Source organism: Ahaetulla prasina, chromosome 4 (assembly GCF_028640845.1).
Source record: "Ahaetulla prasina isolate Xishuangbanna chromosome 4, ASM2864084v1, whole genome shotgun sequence".
Lineage (NCBI taxonomy): Eukaryota > Metazoa > Chordata > Lepidosauria > Squamata > Colubridae > Ahaetulla > Ahaetulla prasina.
In genome coordinates, this window is record NC_080542.1 from 148,576,166 (window position 1) to 148,599,600 (window position 23,435).

A 23,435-nucleotide genomic window follows, 5' to 3' on the forward strand; every position below is an offset into this window, starting at 1 on the left:
GGGAGTCGTAGTCGACCGCCTCCCTGAGGCGGTTTCTCCCGTTCTTTTTAATCGGAGTTGCGGCGGAGGGAGAAGGAAAAGGATGAATTCGGATTTACCGGGGTGGGGTGGAGGCGAGCACTCCCTAAACTGAGGCGTTTTTCTTTCCTGAGACATTTTATTTCTGAAGCGCGCATGCGCACTGAAAACGTTTTCCCCCCCTTGAGCCCTCATGAATGGCGCGGACTTCCATTCCCAGAGTTCCTCCCAGTGCATCGTCTCGAATGAGAATGTTGGGATTGGAGGTCCGCGGCGGTCTTTATTTCTAAACTGAACCCTTTTCTTTCCCTAAATGCGGATGCACTTTGGGAACAACTTTACAGAAAACCCTGTAACTGAGCCCTTTTTTTCCTGAATCGCGCATGCGCTTTGCGAACCATTTCCAACATGGCTCCTTTTCTCATAAGCTCCGGCCTTCAACTCCCAGAATCCCTCCCCCTCCGTCGTCACGGCTAAGAATGCTGGGATTTGAAGTCTTCAAATTTATGTTGGTGCAGGTCGCGCGACTTGTGGAAGGGGCCCGTGACGTCATCGAGGGGCGACGCGGCGCTTCTTTCCGAGCCGCAGCGGACGTGCGGGCGACGGGTGGAGGTCAGTCCTCGCTCTGCGACGGCGGCCCTGGGAAGGTAAGGCGCCTCAAGCACGGTTCTCATGGCACCGAGGCCTTCCATCGTCAGCTGCTAGTGGAAAACAGGCGTGAATGGGGCAGGCCATCCGCTTATCTCTCTTGTCAGTACGAAAACCGCGGCCTGGACTCCTTTTCCTTGGACTACATATCCCATCACTGTTGCCCAGAGGCACGGGGCCTCAATGCTGGCCGCGGGGAAGACGATCCCGGAATGGGGAGGCATCCCGAGGCCATCCAGTCCAGGCCTCTCGCAGAGTGGGCGTCCCGGATTCGCTTAACGACTGTATTAAGCCAGGTCGTAAAACGGGGCAGTTGACTGGACGACCGCCTTCCTTAGCGATTGTTCATTACAGCTGGTCTTTGATTGACGTCAGTTAGTTTAGTGACCGTTCAAAGTTGGGTTCCATTGAGGTTGTATGTCGAGGACCGCAATCCAGTTTTGCTTATCAGTGTGTGTGTGTGTGTCTGGGGGGGGGATTATGGGCTTGGATCATGGCCCTGGACATACGACCACAGTCATGCCTTGAAACGTTTGTTCCTAAGCAAGACCGTCGTTAAGTGAGCTTTGCCCCCTTTTACAACCTTGCTTTGTTGTGAATCGCTGCGGTTGTTAATAGTAACACAATGTTAAATGAATTGGGCTTCCCCATTTGACTTAGCTGGGGGAAGGTCGCAAAAGCAGATCAACACGACACTGTGACCGTCGTAAATCCGAACCAGTTGCCGAGCATCCGAACTTGGATCACGTGACCACGGGGATGCTGCAATGGTCATAAGTGTGATAATCGGTCATAAGTCTTTTTTTTCCCAGTGTTGTAACAACAGTCACTAAATATACGGTTCTACCTATATTTTACTACCTAAAAAGCGAACATGATCCTGAGTTATGTAAACAGAGGCATAGAATCGAAATCGTGTGAAGCATTACTACTGCTTTGTAAAGCCGTAGTAAGGCCCCACCTGGAATACCGCGTCCAGTTTTGGTCACCACATTACAGAAAAGATGTTGAGACTTTGGAAAAAGTACAAAGAAGAGCAACTAAAAGGATTAAAGACCCGGAGACTAAAACACATGAAGAACGGTGGGAGGAATTGAGTATGGCTAATCTAGAGAAAAGAAGGAGTAGGGGTGACATGTTAGCAGTCTTCCAATATTTGAGGGGCTGCCCCAAAGAAGAGGGGGTCCACTTATTTTCCAAAGCACCAGAAGGCAAGAAACAACAAATGGAAACTAATGGAGGTGAGAAGCAACCTGGAGTTGAGGAGAATTTTCCCAAGAGTGAGGAGAATTAACCAGTGGAATAGCTTGCCACCAGAAGTCATGGGTGCTCCATCATTGGAGGCTTTTAAGAAAAGACTGAACACCCACCTATCTATAAAGGCGAATGTTTGTAGCTCAGAGTCAAAATGATGGGTCCTTGGCTTGTTTTTTTTCTTTCTTTACCCCAACTGGGTAACAGCTACCTATTTGAAATGATCTATTATCTCCTGCTTAGGCAGGGGGTTGGACTAGAAGATCTCCAAGGTTCCTTCCACCTCTATTCTGATTGAGAATATTTCTGTTTGTTTGATTGGGTTTCCTCAAGCCATTGTTGAAGGCTAAAAAGAAGGGGGGGGGTTTGTGGAGAGGAGGAGGAGGAAGACTGGGGGAGGGATGTCCCTGGTTTTCTCAGCTTGGTGGATTGCTGGAAGACATTTCATGACCCAGCTAGGTAACATCATCAGTGCTAAAAAAGAGTGGTGTTTCTGGAGTAGAAAAGACGAGAAGGAGTGCAGCCCTTGGTTGTTGAGTCAACTATGGAACATCATCAGTGCTAAAAGGAAGGGGGGGTTGTGGAGTGGGGGAAGAGGACTTTGAGGTCCTTGGTGCTCTCTGAGCCTGGTGGTTTCCTTGCAGATGTTTCATGATCCAACTAGGGAACATCATCAGTTCTAAGAGGAACTGGGAGTTGCTCTCTGTTTATATGCAAGCGGCTTGCTGGCGCAGTGTTGATAATCAAAGGACCAACAACAACAACCCTCAAAATGACGCTATAGAGCACTGCGCACCAGAACAACTAGACACAACAACAGTTTTTTCCCGAAGGGCATCACTCTGCTAAACAAATAATTCCCTCAACCCTGACAAACTATTTACTAAATCTGCACTACTATTAATCTCATAGTTCCCATCACCAATCTCTTTCCACTTATGACTGTATGACTGTAATTTTTGCTGCTTATCATTAAGTGTTAAATTACACCCTACGACCATCATTTGTGTTGTAAATGTTAAATGTTGTACCTTGATGAAGGTATCTTTTCTTTTATCTACACTGAGAGCATATGCTCCAAGACAAATTCCTGGTGTGTCCAATCACACTTGGCCAATAAATTCTATTCTATTCTATTCTATTCTATTCTATTCTATTCTATTCTATTCTATTCTATTCTATTCTATTCTATTCTATTCTATTCTATCCTATCCTATCCTACTCTACTCTACTCTACTCTACTCTACTCTACTCTACTCTACTCTACTCTACTCTACTCTACTCTACTCTACTCTACCTTATTCTACTCTTATTCTATTCTACTCTATTCTATTCTACTCTACTCTATTCTACTCTATTCTATTCTACTCTACTCTACTCTACTCTACTCTACTCTACCCTATTCTACTCTTATTCTATTCTATTCTATTCTTTTCCCCTCCTCCCTTCTCCCCTTCCCTGCAGATCCCCAGCAAGATGGCGGCCAGGCTGATGCACCGCTGGTATTGGCTCTGCCGAACCTTCTCTCCCTTGGGCCTCCAAGCTGGCCAGTTGACCAAGGCTATGCGGTCAAGCAGACCTCCCTACGTCTCGATGACCACTTACAACCTCTCGCAAGTGGCAGACATCTCCGTGAAGGAGGCGGAGAGCAAACCCCTGGAGAAGCCCACCAGGTGGGAAGACCTCATCATGGCTTCTTCCAGCGTGGAGGAACTCCTTTCCCCTGAACATCTGCAGGACCTTGGCGGGAACCAGGCCGCCCTCATGATCACACGCTTGTCCCATCTGGCCTCACAGCTGAAACTGGACCACGAGGAGATCTTGAAGGATAAACGTTTCCAAGCGCTGCTCCATCGCACGTACAAGGAGGTAGGTTGTGGGCCTCCCTATGTGCAGAACCTGCTGTATCTCCTGGTAGCAGGTCTCTCCAGGCCAGGAGAAGTCAGATTTAGATATGTGGCTGAGTTTGAATTGGGACTCCTGTCAGATGCCTTTTCTGTCCTGACAGGTGCTTGCTGGACAAGAACGATCTCTGTTGACAGAGAAATTTTAACACGAGGTAGTTATGGGTCTCTTTGTGTTCAGAAGCCTCTGGGTGTCCTGGGTGGCCAGAAGAAGGCAGGTTTAGATATGTACGTAGGAGAGTTTGGATTGAGAGTTTCAATCCTGTCAGATGCCTTTTTCGTCCCGAAGGACACTTCCTGGATGAGAACGGAGTTCTCCTGACGGTTTAACACAAGGATGCCGGTTACTCTACATGGATCAGCTTTCTGCTCAACCAGGGAGCATCTCTAATGTCTTGGGTGCGACAGTGCCCCGTCAGATATCTTAAAGAAGAGATATCTTAAAGTTTTGTGATGAAGTTAGACCTTAGTTCACGTTTTTCCAACATGGCAGCTTTTTAAGATACGTGGACTTCAATGTCCGGAACTCCCTTCCAGCTTCCAGAATTGGTGACTGGGAAATTCGGGAGGTGAAATCCATGGTAGGTGGAGTAAGTAGGATCACGATAGGAGATACACCAAATTGTTTGCGTACCATGCCAGGCATTCTTTTTCAGCGTGTATTGCCATTTGTGTCCCTGCTCTCTTATAATCTCCAAATTCTGCAAATCCCTTTCTCTCCAAACTCTGACTGCAATGGGGATCGTGTAGCTGAGGGACATGGAGAAAGTTGAAATGCACGTTCTTTTTCTGAGCCCCAGCGTAACATTGAAAAGTCGTTGAATGTGGCAGTTACTAAAAGAGGACTACCGTCACTAGTGAGAGGCTTTTTCCTTAGGAGGGGAAAGAGCTGCAGGTACAATCTATGCCTGCTCACTAGCTTCCTATCGAGGTGTATCTGAAATTAGTGACAAAATACAACCCCCTCTTTGTGTATAGAGCCAGTTTAGCATAGTGGTTAAGGTGCTGGCCTAGAAACCAGAAGTTAGTCCTGCCTAATGCAGGAAACCTGGCTGGGTGACATTGGGCCAATCACATGGCGACATTGAGTTCTAATATTGCCTGAGGCATGAAAACCAGCTGGGTGACTTTGGGCCAGTCATCAGGAGACGGTGAGGTAGCTTAGGTAGTCTCGGTCCTTTTTTTGTCAACCCTGTTGCCACTTTGGTTGATATTGGAGCAATTGTCAGCTGAGGACGACCCGCAAAAAAAGAAATGGGATAACAGTAAATTAAAAATAAATAAATTATGCTTGCGTTTTGTTCCCCCCACCCCACTGCAGGCCTCCAGGATCCATCAAATGGGGTTGATTAACCTCCTGAAGAGTCTTTATTTTTTGGGGGTCAACCCCCAGCAGAAGGAGTTGCATTCAGCTGAGCAGGAGCTGCGCTGGCGCCTGCGCGAACTCTCCTACCGGCGCCTGGCATCCTTGGCCACTTACCTAGCCACCTACATCCCCAAGGAGAAACCTCACGAGCTTCTGACTGAGCTTTTTGCCCAGCTGGAGATGCGTTGGGCCGAGATAGAAGATGCCAACACCATCGCCATGCTCATGGCCAAACGGGGGTACCTCTCGCCGCAACTCCGGGAGCGGCTGGAGGACAAGGTAACTTGGCTTGCGGGTTTTCTGACGCAGGGGTCTCCAACCTTGGTCCCTTTAAGACTTGCGGACTTCAACTCTCAGAGAGCTTTGCTGGCTGAGGGACTCTGGGAGTTGAAGTCCACAAGTCTTAAAGGGACCAAGGTTGGAGACCCCTGCTTTGCTGGCTGAGGGACTCTGGGAGTTGAAGTCCACAAGTCTTAAAGGGACCAAGGTTGGAGACCCCTGTTCTGACGGACATTTTAGGACCCGATTAGGTGACGTCATCAGTCATGTGGGAATTCTGGCAAAGGAGGAGGAAGAGGAGGAGGAAGAGTGGGGAGGAGGAGGACTGTGGAGTCCCTGGTGTTCTCAGAGCTTGGGGGTGTTCTTATGGACGTTTCGGGACCCAACTGGGCGACACCATCAGTGCTATAAAGATGTGGGATTTCTGGAAAGGAAGGGGAGGAGGGTGGGGTCCTTCATGCTTTCTGAGTTTGGGGGTTTTCTGGCAGACATTTCAGGACCCAACCAGCTAACATTTTATTTATTTATTTATTTATAATTTAATTTCTATACCGCCCTTCTCCTGAAGGACTCAGGGCAGTTTACAGCCATATTTAAAAACACAAAATACAAACAACAAGTTTAAAACAGAATTGAAAGCAAATATTCAATAGGCCGAATAGACTAAAACGGTCATAGACCGACATAAAACCCATTTAAAATTAAGATTAAAAATTACGCTTAGGCCAGTCCCGCACAATGAAATAATAAAGTCTTAAGTTCACGTTTGAAGGTACGGAGGTCGGGGAGTTGGCGCAACCCCGGAGGCAGCTCATTCCAAAGGGCTGGTGCCGCCACAGAGAAGGCTCTCCCTCTGGGGGCCGCCAACCGACATTGTTTGGTCGATGGCACCCTGAGGAGGCCCACTCTGTGAGAGCGCACAGGTCGTTGGGAGGCTATCGGTGGCAGAAGGCGGTCTCGTAAATAGCCCAGTCCTAAGCCATGGAGCGCTTTAAAGGTGATAACCAGCACCTTGAATTGCACCCGGAAGGCTACCGGCAGCCAGTGCAGGCCACGCAGGATAGGTATTATGTGGGAGCAATGAGGTGCTCCCTCTATCACCTGCGCAGCCGCATTCTGGACTAGCTGGAGCCTCCTGGTGCTCTTCAAGGGGAGCCCCATGTAGAGAACATTGCAATAGTCCAGGCGGGAAGTAACAAGGGCGTGAGTGACCGTGCGTAAGGAGTCCCGGTCTAGGAAGGGGCGCAACTGGCGAATCAGGCGAACCTGATAAAATGCTCCCCTGGCGACAGCCATCAAATGACGGCCGTCAAACATCATCAGAGCAGGGAGGGGAGGGAGGACGAGGAGGACTGGGGGGGTCCTCGATGCGCTCTGAGTTTGGCGGTCTTCTGCCAGACGTTTCATGACCCAAGTAGACTACCTCATCAGTTCTAGAAGGAAGTGGGATTTATGGAACGGAGGAGGAGGACGACAGTAGGGTCCTTGATGCTTTCTGAGCTTCTGAAACATCTGCAAGACAATCCCCAAAATTCCGAGAGCATCAAGAACTCCATGGAAAGAGAAACCCAGATAAGCAGGGATTATCAGCAGACAAACCATCAAGCAGAAAACAATACTCGAATCAAGGGAAATTTCCTGAAAACTCCTCTCCCTTCTAGCACTGATAATGTTCCCTAGCTGGGTCATGAAATGTCTGCAGAAACCCCACCTAGTTTACAAACCACCGAGAACCTCACAGCTGCCCTCTTCCTCCCTCTCCCCCTCCTCTCTTCAAACCCCCCTCCCTTCTAGCACTGATGAGGTTTCCCTCCCTCCTTCCCTCTCTCCCTCCCTCTCCTAATTCCCTGGCTCCCTTTTCCTGCAAATTCCTCTCATTTCAAGCACTGATGAGGTTCCCTAGCTTGGTCGTGAGACATCTGCAAGGAAACCTACACAGCTCAGAGATCACCGAAAACTCCACAGTCCTTCCTCCTCCTCCCTTTAAACCCTCCCTTCCTTCTAGCATTGATGCTATTCCCTATTTGGGTCACAAGATGTCTGCAAGGAAGCCATCCAGCTCAAGAGAGCACCAAGGAGCCCAAACCCCTTCTCTTCTTCCTCTGCACATCCCCCCTCCCTTCTCGCACCAATGGCGTTCCCTTACTGGGTCATGAAAGGTCTGTAAGAAATGCACCCAGCTCAGAGACCACCGAGGAGCACCCCCTCCTCCTTTCCACATCCCCCCACTTCCCTCCTTGCTCCTTATGCTTTCCCTCTGCCACTTTCCATCCTGTTGTGTCTGCGCCCCCCCGAGCCGGGCCCCCTGCCAGAAAGTGACTTGGAAAGTGAGAGGGAAGGGTCGTCAGGACTTATCTCGGGAGCACCGGCTTCCCTGGCTCAGCTCCAGGAGCCAGAGGCAGGCCAGGTGGAAGAGATAACGAGGCCTCCATCCCCTGACTCTTTCCCGACCCCCCAGGCCACGCCTTCAGACCCAGCTGATGGCAATCAGGCCTGGCTGGATCCTAGGTTTCATAGGCAGGAGAGGCGGGAACAACAGAAGCAAGGGTGGGGCAGGCCTAGGAAGTGCTGAGTCATGGAGCCACATCCCACAGGATATAAAGGCAGCCAGAGCTGCTGTGTCTCTTCGTAGCAGGCAAATCAGCTGCTTGACTAGAGGTGAAGTATTGTTTGTTGACTCATCGGCGTCGAGGGAGATAACAGAGACACTTGGTAGACGCTCGCTAGTTTGCTGCCAGAGCTGATAGCGCCGGCTAATTAAGTCATCGCTCTGAGTGAGGCGAAGGGGGACAGAACACATCCTCCCTCTCTCCCGCCCGGTCTCCCTGCCTCTTCCCCCCTCCCCTCCCCTCAGTCCTCTTTGTCCCTGACGCTAAACGGATCTTTCCCCGCAGAGCCTGGAGCTGGCCGCCCACTTCTCTCCCGAGGACATCCGGAGGATCGCCGTCATCCTGGCCCAACAAAACCTCCGTTCCTTGCCGCTTCTTCGAGCCATCTCCTACCATTTTGTCCAGAAGCATTTCGCCGTCGAGCCGGATATCCTCCTGGATTTGGCTTATGCTTTTGGTGAGCGATCTGTCTCCTTTTCCCGGGGAAAATTCGGTTTGTCGGGAGAATTCGCCGAATAGGGGGTTTCTTCCTTGACTTACAGCTGCAAAATAGGATCATCCGAATTTCTGTGGCCGAGTGAGGAAATTTGGGCTTTGATGAGCCGGTTTTGAGTGCCTCATCACAGTGTGGAGCTGCTATGTTTTTTTCTGGCCCCGTTGCGATTTTTGACGGTCACTAAATGAATCGTTGTAAGTCAAGGACTCTTTTCCCTGGCCTTTTAAAAAAAATGTCCAGGAAGCATTTGGACAACATAGTTAGTTCTCCATTTATGATAATTGTAATCGAGGCCCACCTTTCTGTCGCTAAGTGAGACCATTGTTAAGTGAGCTTCACCCCTTGGCACCCCCTTTCTTTTCCGCTGTTGTTAAGTGAAATCCCCGCCATCATCAGCTGACAACCGCAGTGGAGCCCAAAATGTTGGTCACTAAGTGAAACGTTGGGGGTGAGTTTCTCCCCGGTTGTACGACCATCCTTGCCGCATTCATTAAGCAAATCCTTTCAACTCAAAAACGGTCATTAAGCGAATTGGGCCCATTGACTTTGCTCTTCGGAAGGCGATGATCAGGTGACACACACTGCTCCCTAGGATGCTGCGACCCATCGTAAGTATGAGTCAGCGGCCAAGCGGCTGAATTGTGATCACTGAATGGTCATAAGTATGAAAAACGGTCATGAAGTCCCTTTTTTTCAGTACTGCTGTAACTATGAACGGTCACTAAACGAGGACCGTGCATACTGGGGTTGGGGGCGTCACTTGTGTTCTGATGAAGCAGACGGAGAGCGATGGGTCGCAGAGTTTGGACTTCCGTTGGCTGTCGCGAGATGGGAGAACTTAGCGGAAATGGGTTAGATTGGAGCTAGGAGATACGCGCTCTGTTTGCCCCTCTCTTAGCTGAGCTGGATTCCAACTCCCATCATTCCCCGTCAAGAGGATTGGGGCCCATGCTCGGTGGGAGCCATAGTCACCTAGACCTGGAGGCTACAAGGCGATCCAGGCACCCTTTTCTGATATCAGAGAGCTACGTAGAGTCAGGAGGCCCTGAGCTGGTGTATCTCGGGGGCTTCCTGATCATCCCTGGTGCCAGGACAGAAGATCTGACCCTCTGTGGTTCCTCATCCCCTATTGGTCCATCCAGCACCCTCAGCTTGCCTAAAATTTTACGAAATGTAAGAAACATAAAATTCCACACCTCTTACCTTGAGGTGTTGAGTGTGAACCTCACCAGGGATGGGACAACCTTGGACAACTGAAAAGACCTCCTGCCTTGGGGGGTCTTTCTCCACATCCATTATGGGTTTGGACCTTCCTCTTCTTCCAACGTCCCAACCGCCTCTCCCTCCCTCTCTTCCTGCGAAAGGGAAGCTGAATTTCCACCAGACTCAGATGTTCCAGAAGATCTGCTCGGACCTCCTGCCCCACTTCTCCAAGTTGCCTCCTACCGACGTGGTCCGTTGCGTGAAGTCCTTCTCCTACCTCAAATGGTTGAACCTGCCTTTCTTCGAGGCCTCTGCCGAGGTGAGCTCCGGGGAAGGCAGGAGAAGACACGGGTGGTTGGTAGGGAAGGGTCTCCGGATCAGGTTAGAAGGGCAATCCCCGAGGAGTCCGGTTCTGCTGACCACCGACGGAATGGAAGGAAGGGACGGTTTGCTCGTACCCGAAGGTTAAAGGAAGAAAGCAAGTCAACAGGAAGAGATCCTGAGGTGATCCTTCCAGAATCTTCTCGGTGGATGGAATGGAGTTTTGGCTTGTGTTGGTTCTCGTGGTGGGACTCCCAACCAGTGTTGGTATACTTTAAGACAGGGGTCTCCAACCTTGGTCCCTTTAAGACTTGTGGACTTCAACTCCCAGAGTTCCTCAGCCAGCTTTGCTTTGCTTTGCTTTGCTGGCTGAGGGACTCTGGGAGTTGAAGTCCACAAGTCTTAAAGGGACCAAGGTTGGAGACCCCTGCTTTAAGAGGGGTGGACTTCAACTCCCAGAATCCTCCAGCTTATGACCACAATTGAGGCCAACAGTTCTGTTGCTAAGAGAGACCTGAAGTAAGTTTTGTTCGCCCCGTTTCCCAGCCTTTCCTGCCACTGTTGTTAAGCCAAGTCCTGCCATTTGTTTAAGTTAGTCAGACGGTTGTTAAGTGAATCTGGCTTCCCCGTTAACAAGGTCACAAAAGGGGATCACCTGACCCTGGGACACTGCGACCGTCATAAATATTAGTCAGTTGCCAAATGTCCAAACTTCGATCACCGGATGCTTCAACGGTCATAAGTGTGAACCATGTGGCTAAGTCACTTTTTTTCAGGGCTGTTGTGACTTCGGATGGTCACTAAGCGAATTGTTGTAAGTGGAGGACCATCTGCCCTGGTGTTTGCTTTGGCCGTTTGCTCTCTGATCTCCCGTGGGTTGAAAAATTCATAATTCCTCTTCCTTTTTTCCTCCGTAGTACTTCATCCACAATAGCAAGAAATTTACTCTGAGCCAGCTGGTTAATCTCCTGGTTTCTTATGCCCGCTTGAATTTTCAACCCAGCAACAAAGAGGACTTTTACACCAAGGTGATTCTTTGCTATTTTCTGTTGTGCAGCTCCACATCCCGTGGATTAAGCTGAAATTAAACCCAGTTATTTAAAACTGTTGATTAAAAATACTCTATATAGAACCAATACAAAGTTATAGCATAGCATAGTATTGTACAATATAGTTCAGTATAATATAGCGCAGTATTGTTCAGTACTATATAGTACTATATTATACAGTATACTATAATATACAATAGTACTGTATCGTATAGAATAGTACAGTATTGTATTATATAGTATTGTATTGTGTATTGTATACTGTATAGTATTGTTTACTATTATGGTATATAGTATGGTATTGTATAATACGTATTGTATTCTATAGTACCATATAGTATAGTACAGTATTATATATTGTAGTATAAAGTAGTGTAGTATTGTATAGTATAATATAGTATAATATTATATTGTATAGTATAGCATAGCATAGTATACTGTAGTATTGTATAGTGTAGTATAATATTGTATTGCACAGTATTCTATAGTATATTGTAGTATAAAGTAGTGTAGTATAGTATTGTATAATACTGTATAGTTTAATATTGTATAGTATTGTACAGTATGTATTATATTTTATAGTGTACTGTAGCATAGTATAGTGTAGTATAATATTGTCTAGTATAGTATTGCACAGTATTGTATAGTATTGACTTGTATTGTATAATCTTATATTGTATAGTCTTGTCTTGAATAGAACACAACAGAAGAGAGAGCGCCAATTTGGTCTAGTGAGGTTGCTAGCATGGAAACCAGGTGACCGTGAGTTCTAGTCCAGGCTTAGTCATGAAAACTAACTTGCTGAGTTTGGGCCAATCACCAGGAGACAGTGAATTCTACTCCCGCCTTAGGCAGGGAAGCCAGATGGGTGACTTTGGGCCAATCACCCAGGAGATAGTGAGTTCTAGTCCCGTCTTAGGCAGGAAAGCCAGCTGGGTGACTTTGGGCCAGCCCCTCTCTCTCTCAGTCCAGCCTACCTCACAGGGTTGTTGTGGTTGGGAAAACAAGAGGAAGGAGGAGTATTAAGTATCTTTCTGCCCTCGAGTTACTTATCAAATAATAAAGGCAAGATAAAAACCAAATAAATAAATAAATAAATAAATAAATAAATAAATAAATAAATAAATAAATTTAGAGAAATGACGTGAAAGGACAAACCCTGTAGTAAAAAAAAAAAGAAAATTAAATTAATGTCTGAATGGGTGCAAAATTATCACTGGTAATCCTCTACTTACAATTATTAGTTCAGCGTCCATCTGAAACAACCTGAATCGTGATTAGCTCATTGCCAGTATGCTGACATGGTCGTAAGTGCAAGGACCCGTCATCACTGTCTTCTTTATTTTCCAACACCATTGTAACTTGGACCCAGTTGGTTATTAGGTCAAGGACTATTTCTATTGTGACTGTTTCGGCTTAGAATTTTAAAAAAAATGGAGGGGACTTCGGAGGTCTGAGGACTCCTAGAGCTGGAGGGGACCTTAGAGGTCTTCTAATCCAACCCTTGCTCAGGGCAGGAATTCTCCCAGTTAAGTCTCTCCTTCTGCCCTTCTCCATCTTCCAGAGCCACCACATCCTGGATGGTCAACTGGGCAGCCTAAACCCTCCCCTGCTGGTCGACCTAGTCTGGTCGTTGTGTGTCTTACAGCAAGCAGAGGCCGTCCATTTCCAGACTGTTCTGCTGCCTAAGTTTTTCTCCAGTTTCTTTGGTATGTAGAACAGAAGTCCAATGATCAGTCTCGGGGCTGGGTAGAAGGTGTTGGAGTAACCATAGATAGATCGATAGATAGATAGATAGATAAATAGATGAATGATAGGTAGGTAGGTAGGTAGGAAGATAGAGATAGATAAATATATGATAGATAGATAGATAGATAGATAGATAGATAGATAGATAGATAGATAGATAGATAAATAGATAGTAGATAAGTATGTAGGTAGATAAATATAAGATAGATGGTAGGTAGGTAGGTAGGTAGATAAATATATGATAGATCAATCGATAGGTAATAGGTAGGTAGCTAGATAGGTAGGTAGATGATGGATGATAGGTAGGTAGGTAGAGATAGATAGATGATAGATAGATAGATAGATAAGATAGATAGATAGATAGATAGATAGGTAGATAAGTAGATGGATAGATGATAGATAGATGATAGGTAGGTAGGTAGATAAATATATGATAGATAGATAGATAGATAGGTAGATAGATATATATAAGATAGATGGATGATAGGTAGGTTAGGTAGGTAGATAAGTAGGTAGAGATAGATAGATGATAGATAGATGATAGGTAGGTAGAGGTAGAGGTAGAGATAGATAGATAGATAGATAGATAGATAGATAGATAGGATAGATAGATGAATGATAGGTAGGTAGGTAGGTAGGAAGATAGAGATAGATAAATATATGATAGATAGATAGATAGATAGATAGATAGATAGATAGATAGATAGATAGATAGATAAATAGATAGTAGATAAGTATGTAGGTAGATAAATATAAGATAGATGGTAGGTAGGTAGGTAGGTAGATAAATATATGATAGATCAATCGATAGGTAATAGGTAGGTAGCTAGATAGGTAGGTAGATGATGGATGATAGGTAGGTAGGTAGAGATAGATAGATGATAGATAGATAGATAGATAAGATAGATAGATAGATAGATAGGTAGATAAGTAGATGGATAGATGATAGATAGATGATAGGTAGGTAGGTAGGTAGATAAATATATGATAGATAGATAGATAGGTAGATAGATATATATAAGATAGATGGATGATAGGTAGGTTAGGTAGGTAGGTACGTAGGTAAAGATAGATAGATGATAGATAGATGATAGGTAGGTAGAGGTAGAGATAGATAGATAGATAGATAGATAGATAGATAGATAGATAGATAGATAGATAGATAGATGATATAGATAGGTGATAGATAGGTAGGTAAGTAGGTAGATAAAGATAGATAGATGATAGATAGATAGTAGGTAGATAAATATATGATAGATTGATAGATAGATAGATAGATAGATAGATAGATAGATAGATAGATAAATAGATAGATAGAGGATAGAGGATAGGTAGGTAAGTAGGTAGGTAGGTAGGTAGAGATAGATAGATAGGTAGATAGGTAGGTAGATAGATAGATAGATAAATTGATGATAGATGGTAGGTAGGTAGATAGATACAGATAGCTAGGTAGGTAGGTAGGTAGAGATAGATAGATAGATAGATAGATAGATAGATAGATAGATAGATAGATAGATAGATAGATAGATAGTAGGTAGGTAAGTAGGTAGGTAGGTAGGTAGGTAGGTAGAGATAGATGGTAGATAGATAGATAGATAGATGGATGATAGGTAGGTAGGTAAGTAGGTAGAGATAGATAGACAAATAGATGATAGATAGTAGGTAGGTAGATAAATATATGAGATGATAGATAGACAGATGATAGGTAGGTAGATAAGTAGGTAGAGATAGACAAATAGATGATAGTTAGATAGTAGGTAGGTAGATAGATAAATATATGAGATGATAGATAGACAGATGATAGGTAGGTAGGTAAGTAGGTAGATAGAGATAGATAGTAGGTAGGTAGATAGGTATATGACAGATAGATAGATGATAGATAAATATATGATAGAGAGAGATAGATAGAGAGTAAAGAATGAAAGGGAAAGAAAGAATAGAAATAGAGAATGAGGGAGAAAAGGAAAGAATGAAGGAAAGGAAAGGAGGAAGGGAGGGAAAGAAGGGATGGAAGAAAGGATGAAGGAAGGGAGAATGGAAAGGAGAAAGAGAAGGAACTGAAAAGAGAATCAAGGAGATAGAAATTGAAATTGAAAAGGAAGGAAGGAAAATGGAAGACAAATGGAAGGAGAGAGGAAGGAAGGAAATGAAGAGAGAAGAAAGAATAGAAAAATGGACAAAGAAGAAGGAAGGAAGGAGAAAAAGGAAGGAAAGAAAAGGAAAAGAAAGAAACAAAAGGAGAGAGAAGAAATGGGACAAGGAAGGCAGGAGAAAGAAAGCCCCCATTCAGGATAGCCCGCCCCCCCCCGCTCCAGACCCTCCCCCACGTGTTTTTCCTCTGCTCCTCCTGCTCGAGCAGGGGAGGTGGGGTCAGGCTAGATGACCTCGGCACTCCCTTCCAACCCCTTGGATTCTTCTCGCTTCTCTCAGGAAACTGGACTCCGGCCCGTCAGAATTCGTGGCTCAAACTCATGCACATCAACACCACGGCCCAATTGGAGTCTCCGGGTTACGACGGGCCCTTCTTACCGCCAGATAAACTGACCCTCCAGGATTTGGGGGTTGATCGGACCCCCACTTCTCTCCAGACCGAGGTCAACACCATCCTTGCCAAGGTGGCTGGCAGTGAGGCAAAGGTCCGTTTCGATGTGCACACCCCCTTCGGCTGGAAGCTCGGTGAGACCCTCAAGTGCCGGGTCAGATTTGGGGGGGGCTTAGGGGTGGACCCCCACGAACAGTTGAGGGAATGGCTTAGCTCCCCAGCTATCTCGACTTGCAGCTCCCTGAATGCTCGAAAAAAACTAGTCCTCGACCTACGACGGCAATTGAGCCCCGAATGTCCATTGCTAAGCGAGACCTTGGTTGTCTTTTCCGACCTTTCTCCTGCCGGTCGTTAAATGAATCCCCAACCGGTCAATTTGGTTCAGTTCAGATTTGTAAGTACATAGAAGCCAGAAAGTAATCTTCGAAAAGGACTTTAGAGGTCCTCTAGTCCAACCCCCTGGCAGGAGACACCTCGTTATAGGTCGCCCACTTAACGACGGCTTGAAAAGACCATCGTTAAGCCAGGCGCTTGTGAAGTCAGGCTTGGCCCCATTTTGACATGCTTTCCTGGCTGCTGCTGTTCGGGAAATCCCTGCAGCGGGGAAGGGAGCCATGCGGTCATTAAGCAAATCCTTGACACAGCAAAAGGGGATCGCGTCACACACACAAACACACACACACGGGAAGCTGAGAACATTGCAAAGACAAGTCAGTGTCCAAGGGTCGGAATTTTGATGCTGCTGCAGCGGTCATTAGTGTGAAAAATGGTCCTTTTTGTCAGGGCCATTCTAACTTTGGACGGTCACTAAACGAAGCGTAGTAAGTGGTGGAGTAGCTAGCTGTACCTGTGGCGGACCTGCAGCAGTTCCCAAACCCTGCATGCATTTTATCCCTTCCTAGAGGCTGTGGCCCATGGGCTATCAGCAAAATCTTGCCAGCGTCCAGTGAGCGCAGGCGAATGACTGCGCTTGGTAAACAGATCACACTCATCGGTGCTCAAGCAGATCCATCTTCCCCGTTGACCTTGATCGTTGGACTGTCGCAAAAGGGGATCGCATGACCCCAGTCCTGGGGTGCTGTGACTGTCGTAAACGCGAGTCAGTTGCTGAGCATTGGAATTTTGACCGCGGGGATACTGCGACAATCGTTAGTGTGAAAAACGCTCTTTTGTATCTTTGGACGGTCACTAAACAAACGGTTCTAAGTTCAGGACACTCTATAGCTCCTGCTGTAACCTGCAACGGTTCCGAAACCCATCATCCACTCTGCCCCATCTCCCTCGAAGCTGAACAAATTTGGGCCTCTTGCTTTCCGTTACACCCTGGGCCAAGGTCTCTTTGTTTTCGTGTAGCGACTGTTCAAGGTTACGACGGCCACAAAAAGAATTCGGGAAAAGCCCTCGCATTTACGGCCGTTGCCGCAGTCACATGCTCCAAATTTGGGCAACTGCCATCTACAGGTCGCCCTTGACTTACCGCCGTTTGTTTACGACGGCCACAAATAAGGGATTCTGGGAAAGTCCTCACACTTACGACCGTCATTGCAGTCATATTCTCCAATTTCGGGCAACTGCCATGACTTATCACCCTTCATTTAGTCACCATTTGAAGCTACCGCGGCCCCGAAAACAGCGACCTAGGACCGTTTTTCATACACTTACGACCGTCCCCATGGTTGCATGATCCGAATTCGGACTGTTCTTCAACTGACTCGTATTAATGACCGTTACAGCATCCTGGGTGTCATGTGATCCCCTTTTGCGACCTCCCGATGAGCAATGGGGAAGACAGATTCACTGAACAGCTGTAGGGATTCGCTTAACGGCTGGGGCCTGCAAAATAGGGCAAAACTGCCTTAGCCAGTGTCTCACTTAGCGATGTAAATTCTGGGGCTCCCTCATGGTCGTAACTTGAGGACTTCCTGTAGGAGGAAGAATTAAATTCTTCTCCTCTTTGTAGATGCTGAGATGCTTTTGGACTCCGAAAACAACCCGCTCCCTGTCGCTGAATGTGACGCATTATCAGTGGACTGGCCATCCAAAGAGTCTTTGGCGTCGGGGGTGAAAAGGTGAGACCCTCCCTACAGGTAGGCAACTTGGAGGGGGAGTTGACCCCCTCCCCCCAGAAATAGCCAGGTAACAAAAAGGGAACATGGCTGAATCCAGAAACCGAGAGAACTGGGTGGTTTTCTTGCAGACGTCTCATGACCCAACTAGCTTATGGTATCAGTGTACAAAGGGAGGTGGAATTGGCTTTCTGTATATTTACAATCTCCTCTTCTAGCTCTGCTTGATTTTTCTTATTTTGCCTTCCTTCCTCTTCCTTTCCCTTCCTTCCGTTCTTCTGTACCGTTCTTTTCCTTGCCTCTTTCTTTCATTCTCCTTTTTTCCTTTCCTTCTTTCTTTCCTTTCTTCCTTCTTTGTCCTCCCTCCCTCCCTTCTTTCCTTCTTCTGTTCCCTCTCTCCTTCCTTCCTACCTTCCCTCACTTTTCCTTCCTCCCTCATTTTTTCCTTCCTTCCATCTTTCCTTCTTTGCTTCCTTCTTTGTCCTCCCTCCCTCCCTCCCTCCCTTTCTTCTTTCCTTTCTTTCTTATTTTCTTCCATTGTGCTCCCTTTTTCCATCTTCCTCCTCCTCCTTTCCTTCATTTCTTCCTTCTTTGTCCTTCCTGCCTACCTATCTACCTACCCTTCCTTACTTCCTCCCTCCCCTCTCTCCATCCTTCTCTTTTCCTCCCTTCCTCCCTTCCTTCCTTCCTTCCATCTCCTCCCTCCCTCCTTCTCTATCTCCTTCCTTCTTCCCTCCCTCCCTTTCTATCTCCTCCCTCCCTCTTCTCTCTCTCCTTCCTTCCTTCCTTCCTTCTTTAGGCTGGCTTTCCTCCTCTGGGAGTTCCCCAACTTCAGCAGCCGCAGCAAAGACCTTCTGGGCCGCTTCGTTCTGGAGCGACGGCACCTCCAAACTGCCGGCTTCGTCATTGTCGAGGTGAGTCACCCACATGGTCGTTAAGCGAATCTATCATTCCCCTTGAGGTGGCTCGTCAAAAGGTCACAAAAGGGGGTTGCGGGACCTTGGCGACCATCGTAAGTACGAGTCAGTGCCGAGGGTCTGAACGTTGATCGGTGGGGGAAACGGTCCTAAGTCCGTTTTTTCCCAGTGCTGTTGTAACTCAGAACGGTCACTAAATGAAACATAGATATATGAGGATTGCCTGTTTAGATGAATGGATGGATGGACGGTAGATACATCCAAGTGGATAGATAGATAAATATATGAATTTGGGAGGAGGAGGAGGAGGGTGGGGTCTTGGGTCTTTCTGCTTCACTCTACAGATAGTCCTCAAGTTACGATTGCAGCTGAGCCCCAAATGTGCGTCTAGATAATTTCCAAGGTGCCTTCCCACTCTGTGATTCTATCAGGGTCTGCTGCTCGAGCAGTGGGTTGGACTAGATGACCTCCGAGGTCCCTTCCATTATTCTATGATTCTATCACACTCTCCTGCTTGAGCAGGGTGCTGGACTAGATGATCCCCAAGGTCATAAATCTTCCATTATCCTATGATCTCCTGCTCGAGCAGTGGGTTGGACTAGATGACCTCCAGGATCCCTTCCAACACTCTGATTCCCCGTCTTCCTGGAAATCTGAATCTTCTCTCTTTTCCTCCCCAGGTTCCTTACCACGAATGGTTCAACCTGAACACAGAGTGGAAGAAGACCCAATATCTTAAAGACAAGATGCAGAAAGCCCTCGCCAAAGATTTAGCGGACTAGAACTTTGCAACTGGGTGTAAAGTGCGAGTAAATGTGAAATCGCGTGGAATTAAATGATTATTTTGTACAGAATTGGCTTCTTTTTCTGGTCTTCCTGGATTTCAGGGTATTCGAAAAGGAGTGGGGGTCTCCTCAGGGTCAGGGGGAGGGGAGGGTGGGGCCGTCCTCGATTTATGACTGTCCGTCTAGCGACCAAAGTTACAACACCCCCCCTCCCCAAAAAAGAGGACTGTTCCTCACACAACCATCAACGATCATCAAATTGGGGGCACTTGGCAGCCGGCACACGATGCTACGCCGCCTCTTACGACCGTCGCAGAGTTTGCAAATTTTGGTTGCTAAGTGAGACGTTTCTTCTGGAGAATCTTGCTCCAGAAGAGCAAATAAGTTTAGCAAATAAGTTTTTTTTAAGGAGGCACGGTCATTTGTTGACGGTCACTAAATGAAACATAGATATATGAGGATTGCCTGTTTAGATGAATGGATGGATGGACGGTAGATACATCCAAGTGGATAGATAGATAAATATATGAATTTGGGAGGAGGAGGAGGAGGTGGGGTCTTGGGTCTTTCTGCTTCACTCTACAGATAGTCCTCAAGTTACGATTGCAGCTGAGCCCCAAATGTGCGTCTAGATAATTTCAAGGTGCCTTCCCACTCTGTGATTCTATCAGGGTCTGCTGCTCGAGCAGTGGGTTGGACTAGATGACCTCCGAGGTCCCTTCCATTATTCTATGATTCTATCACACTCTCCTGCTTGAGCAGGGTGCTGGACTAGATGATCCCCAAGGTCATAAATCTTCCATTATCCTATGATCTCCTGCTCGAGCAGTGGGTTGGACTAGATGACCTCCAGGATCCCTTCCAACACTCTGATTCCCCGTCTTCCTGGAAATCTGAATCTTCTCTTTTCCTCCCCAGGTTCCTTACCACGAATGGTTCAACCTGAACACAGAGTGGAAGAAGACCCAATATCTTAAAGACAAGATGCAGAAAGCCCTCGCCAAAGATTTAGCGGACTAGAACTTTGCAACTGGGTGTAAAGTGCGAGTAAATGTGAAATCGCGTGGAATTAAATGATTATTTTGTACAGAATTGGCTTCTTTTTCTGGTCTTCCTGGATTTCAGGGTATTCGAAAAGGAGTGGGGGTCTCCTCAGGGTCAGGGGGAGGGGAGGGTGGGGCCGTCCTCGATTTATGACTGTCCGTCTAGCGACCAAAGTTACAACACCCCCCCTCCCCAAAAAAGAGGACTGTTCCTCACACAACCATCAACGATCATCAAATTGGGGGCACTTGGCAGCCGGCACACGATGCTACGCCGCCTCTTACGACCGTCGCAGAGTTTGCAAATTTTGGTTGCTAAGTGAGACGTTTCTTCTGGAGAATCTTGCTCCAGAAGAGCAAATAAGTTAAGCAAATAAGTTTTTTTTAAGGGAGGGGCACGGTCATTTGTTGACCGGTCACTAAGACAATCGCGGGAGGCCAGGTTGCGCTGCAACCATCATAAATTGGAGCCGGTTGCCAAGTGTCTGAATTTGCGACGGTCGTTAAATGCAAACAAAGGCCCTAAGTCCCTTTTCCCAGCACCATTGTAACTTGGAACACTTGGCCACTGACTCACACTTAAGACTGTTGCAGTGTTCCCTTGGCCTTTCAATCCAAATTCCGACACTTGGCAGCCGACTCGTATTTACGATGGTCGGGGGTCATGTGATCCTGCTTTTGTGAGTGTTTCGAGCAAAAGTCAACAGATAAGACAGATTAATCTGTCTGTGACTCACTTAACTGGGCCAAGAAAGGTTCTAACATGAGACAAAATTCACTTCGAACAACTGTCTCGTTTAGCGGCAAAAAAAAAGGCTCCGTTGCAGTCATAAGTTGAGGACTATCCTATTTGTTTCACCTGTGCGGCCAAAAGGCTCCGTGTTCATGTATTTTACAGTTTCAATATAAATGTGGAGTGTGCCAAATTTGTGAAAGAAACAATTTTTTATTTTTATTTTGATAAAAATAAAATCTTTAATCTTTAATACACTTTTTTTTGTGGGGGGGGGACGGGACACTTTGTGGCTTAGCAAAATCGCAAGGATAAGTAGACTCATTTTACAATCGTTGTAACGTAAGTCACCAAGATCTGGGAGACAGTTGGGGTTGATTTGACAATGTTTGGCTCATTGCGGCCAGTGAACCAATATGGGCATTTGGCATCAGACAATCCTTGAAGTGTGGAGAAAATCAGAAAACAATGGCGGGCTGGGGGATTCTGGGAGTTGAAGTCCACCCATCTTCCAGCTGCTAGGTTCACAAGACTGAGCGAGGGCTTCATCCAGCTTAACTTGTCACTCACCAATAACTCAACTGGATTCCCTCCGTCCTCCCTCCCTTTTGTTTCCTTCCTTCCTTCTTCACTTTTTCTTTCCTTCTTTCCATCTATCTTCTGACACCATAGAATGTTCCCTAGTTGGATCACAAAACATCTGCAAAAAAAAACCAAGGTCAGAGAGAGCCAATAGTCCCACAGTCCTCCTCCCTTCTAGCATTGATGAAATTCCCTAGTTGGGTCATGAGATGTCTGCAAGAAAACCACCCAGCTCTCAAGGAACCCCCACTTCCTTCCTCCTCCTCCTCTTCCCCCTCTTCGACCTCCCCCTCCTCCTCCTCCTCAAACTCTCTCCCTTTTATCCCTGATGGTGTTTCCTACTTGGGTCATGAAACGTCTGCAAGAAATCCCAAAAATCTTCAACCAAAATCTTCAAATCCCCAAAAAATCCCAAAATCTTCAAAATAAATAAATAAATAAAATTAAAAAACCCAAAATCTTCAAAAAAAAAAAAAAATCCCAAAAACTTCAACCAAAAACTCTCTACTATTGACCTCACCCCATTCCTAAGAGGACTATAAGGGGCGTGCATAAGAGCACAATAGTGCCTACCGTTCCTGTCCTATTGTTCCCTTTCATTATATCAAATTAATATAGCTAATGCATATTCTTTACTTATATATATATATATATTTTCTTCATGGTATGTTTTTTTTACTTATGACAGTGTTTGTGTATACTGTTGTGACAAAATGAAGTAATAATAATAATAAAAAAACCTGGCAAGCTCAGAGAGCCCCAGGTTCCACCCTGATCCTCACTGTCCCCTGGAGGCAAAAATCTAACCGTCTTTCAAGGTTTGATGATGACCAGGATTCTGAGCCTGTTGCAACAATGACGTCTGTGCGGGGATACTGCATTAGGCAAACCATGGTTTCACATGGGGTTTGTACCAAGTCCTGGTGCAGAGCAGAGGGGCCCTGCAAAATCCCTCCTGCTGTGTCGCCCCCCCCCCCAAAATACCTGCGTCCCCCCCAAAATGCAACCCCCTTTCCCCCCCCTTAAATGGAGGCACAAAGATGGCAACGCACAACCATTGTTATCCTCCTCCCTCTTCAGCTGCCATCCCTAAGCAGGCTTTGCCTGCCCGTCGCCATGGAGATAAAAGGCAGGAGGACCAGGAGGCAGTTTCTATAGCAACCGCCTGGCGATGACACCTGCAAAGGCCAATGGAATGTTTTCACGTCACAAGAGTGAAACACGTCAACCACGCCTCCAAGGGTCATTTTTGCAAGCCCATCCTTTGTCCGGTTTTCTTAAATGATATCCTGGGCTGATGGAAACTGGGATTAACCCGTCTTTTACGGTGCCGACCGTTCTTTTTGGCAAAATGTAGCTGTGGAAAAATCCTGGTGGAAGAGTTTCTGACCACAATGTCAAGAGGGATTAAATTATGTTTATCTTTTCCAGATTACTATATTTTTCAAACTTGCAGAAGGCAAAAGATGGATGGATAGATGGATGGGAGAGAGAGAGAGACAGAGAGATGATAGAGAGAGTGATAGAGAGAGAGATGAGAGACAGAGAGAGGGAGGGGAGGGAGGAGGGAGAAAGAGATGAGAGACAGAGACAGAGAAAGAGAAAGAGGGGATGAGCGGGAGATTATCTATCTATCTATCTATCTATCTATCTATCTATCTATCTATCTATCTATCTATCTATCTATCTATCTATCTATCTATCTATAAAACTGAACAATAGAGTTGGAAGGGACCTTGGAGGTCTTCTAGTCCAAATTCTAAAATAGATAAATAGATAAATAAATAAATAGGTAGATAAATAGGTGACTGTGGAAAGATGATGGATGCAATGCATGCATGCACAGATGATAGACAGACAGACAGACAGAC

At 46.4% G+C, this 23,435-nt stretch overlaps 1 protein-coding gene across 1 annotated transcript; it reads left to right on the plus strand.

Moving 5' to 3' along the window:
• Positions 1-482: 482 nt before the first annotated feature.
• Positions 483-19,275, plus strand: TBRG4 (transforming growth factor beta regulator 4). Its single transcript, XM_058181814.1, has 11 exons — positions 483-665; positions 3,385-3,789; positions 5,146-5,469; positions 8,364-8,535; positions 9,939-10,096; positions 11,016-11,126; positions 12,712-12,856; positions 15,327-15,572; positions 17,399-17,507; positions 18,304-18,418; positions 19,102-19,275. Exons 1-11 carry the CDS (start codon positions 498-500, stop codon positions 19,201-19,203), a joined length of 2,055 nt encoding a protein of 684 aa, XP_058037797.1. The 5' UTR covers positions 483-497; the 3' UTR covers positions 19,204-19,275.
• Positions 19,276-23,435: the final 4,160 nt, after the last annotated feature.

Bases quoted from the DNA above. Each gene is read 5' to 3' on its own strand.
- TBRG4 (XM_058181814.1), top strand. From the start codon at position 498: ATGCTGGGATTTGAAGTCTTCAAATTTATGTTGGTGCAGGTCGCGCGA. The intron at 5,470-8,363 runs GTAACTTGGCTT...CTTTCCCCGCAG, and splicing joins GGGAGCGGCTGGAGGACAAG to AGCCTGGAGCTGGCCGCCCA. The intron at 17,508-18,303 runs GTGAGACCCTCC...TTCCTTCTTTAG, and splicing joins TTGGCGTCGGGGGTGAAAAG to GCTGGCTTTCCTCCTCTGGG.